This window comes from the organism of the source record quoted next, assembly GCF_019968955.1.
Source record: "MAG: Porospora cf. gigantea A chromosome Unknown PgA_NODE_6058_length_1747_cov_3810.76, whole genome shotgun sequence".
In the NCBI taxonomy this organism is placed as follows: Eukaryota; Apicomplexa; class Conoidasida; order Eugregarinorida; family Porosporidae; genus Porospora; species Porospora cf. gigantea A.
In genome coordinates this window covers 1-1747 of record NW_027151794.1, presented here as the reverse complement: position 1 = coordinate 1747, position 1747 = coordinate 1, and the positions used below count along the sequence as shown (strand labels likewise).

Below are 1747 nucleotides of genomic sequence, written 5' to 3'. Positions count from 1 at the left end.
GCTTTCACCAAAGCTAACTTCAAAACTGAATCCAAATCCTGAGAGATTCGGGAATCGTCACCTTCGGATACGACGTCCGCATCCTCCGGTTGAACCTCTTCATCTAGACTATCAACCTCGGAGAGGGATCTCCTGAGCATCTTCTGAAGTAGTACGGGTAGCAGAGGTCCAGCGCCTTTCAGGAGAGTTTGTAGCATAGCTACGTCCACAGCAGTGGGTTGTATCTTCAAATCTGTACGTAAACCCAAATCCTGAGCGACTCGGAAATTGTCACCTTCAGATACGGCGTCCGTATCCTCCGGTTGAACCTCTTCATCTGGACTATCAACCTCGGAGAGGGATCTCCTGAGCATCTTCTGAAGTAGCATGGGTAGCAGGGGTCCAGCGCCTTTCAGGAGAGTTTGTAGCATAGCTACGTCCACAGCAGTGGGTTGTATCTTCAAATCTGTACGTAAACCCAAATCCTGAGCGACTCGGGAATTGTCACCTTCGGATGCGACGTCCGTATCCTCCGGTTGAACCTCTTCATCTAGACTATCAACCTCGGAGAGGGATCTCCTGAGCATCTTCTGAAGTAGTACGGGTAGCAGGGGTCCAGCGCCTTTCAGAAAAGTTCGTAGCATAGCTACGTCCACAGCAGTGGGTTGTATCTTCAAATCTGTCCGTAAACCCAAATCCTGAGCGACTCGGGAATTGTCACCTTCGGATGCGACGTCCGCATCCTCCGGATGAACATTTTCATCTAGACTATCAACCTCGAAGAGGGTTCTAAAGAGCATCGTCTTAAGAAGCACCGGTCCGGCGCCTTTCACGAGAGCTTTCACCAAAGCTAACTTCAAAACTGAATCCAAATCCTGAGAGATTCGGGAATCGTCACCTTCGGATACGACGTCCGCATCCTCCGGTTGAACCTCTTCATCTAGACTATCAACCTCGGAGAGGGATCTCCTGAGCATCTTCTGAAGTAGTACGGGTAGCAGGGGTCCAGCGCCTTTCAGGAGAGTTTGTAGCATAGCTACGTCCACAGCAGTGGGTTGTATCTTCAAATCTGTACGTAAACCCAAATCCTGAGCGACTCGGGAATTGTCACCTTCGGATGCGACGTCCGCATCCTCCGGTGGAACATCTTCATCTAGACTATCAACCTCGGAGAGGGATCTCCTGAGCATCTTCTGAAGTAGTACGGGTAGCAGGGGTCCAGCGCCTTTCAGAAAAGTTCGTAGCATAGCTACGTCCACAGCAGTGGGTTGTATCTTCAAATCTGTCCGTAAACCCAAATCCTGAGCGACTCGGGAATTGTCACCTTCGGATGCGACGTCCGCATCCTCCGGTTGAACCTCTTCATCTAGACTATCAACCTCGGAGAGGGATCTCCTGAGCATCTTCTGAAGTAGTACGGGTAGCAGGGGTCCAGCGCCTTTCAGAAAAGTTCGTAGCATAGCTACGTCCACAGCAGTGGGTTGTATCTTCAAATCTGTCCGTAAACCCAAATCCTGAGCGACTCGGGAATTGTCACCTTCGGATGCGACGTCCGCATCCTCCGGTTGAACATCTTCATCTAGACTATCAACCTCGGAGAGGGATCTCCTGAGCATCGTCTGAAGTAGCATGGGTAGCAGAGGTCCTGCGCCTTTCAGGAGAGTTTGTAGCATAGCTACGTCCACAGCAGTGGGTTGTATCTTCAAATCTGTACGTAAACCCAAATCCTGAGCGACTCGGGAATTGTCACCTTCGGATGCGACGTCCG

At 50.8% G+C, this 1747-nt stretch overlaps 1 protein-coding gene across 2 annotated transcripts; it reads right to left on the bottom strand.

The window, feature by feature from the left end:
* KVP18_003819 (uncharacterized protein) lies at positions 1 to 1747 on the bottom strand (the record flags this gene model as incomplete). Of its 2 annotated transcripts, none has more annotated exons than XM_067955865.1 (1): positions 1 to 1747. In XM_067955865.1, a coding segment is annotated over one exon (1747 nt), but the record flags the coding sequence as incomplete, so codon positions are not given. The 2 variants fall into 2 exon arrangements, with proteins under 2 accessions (XP_067807423.1, XP_067807424.1); XM_067955866.1 differs by having other exon boundaries at positions 9 to 1652.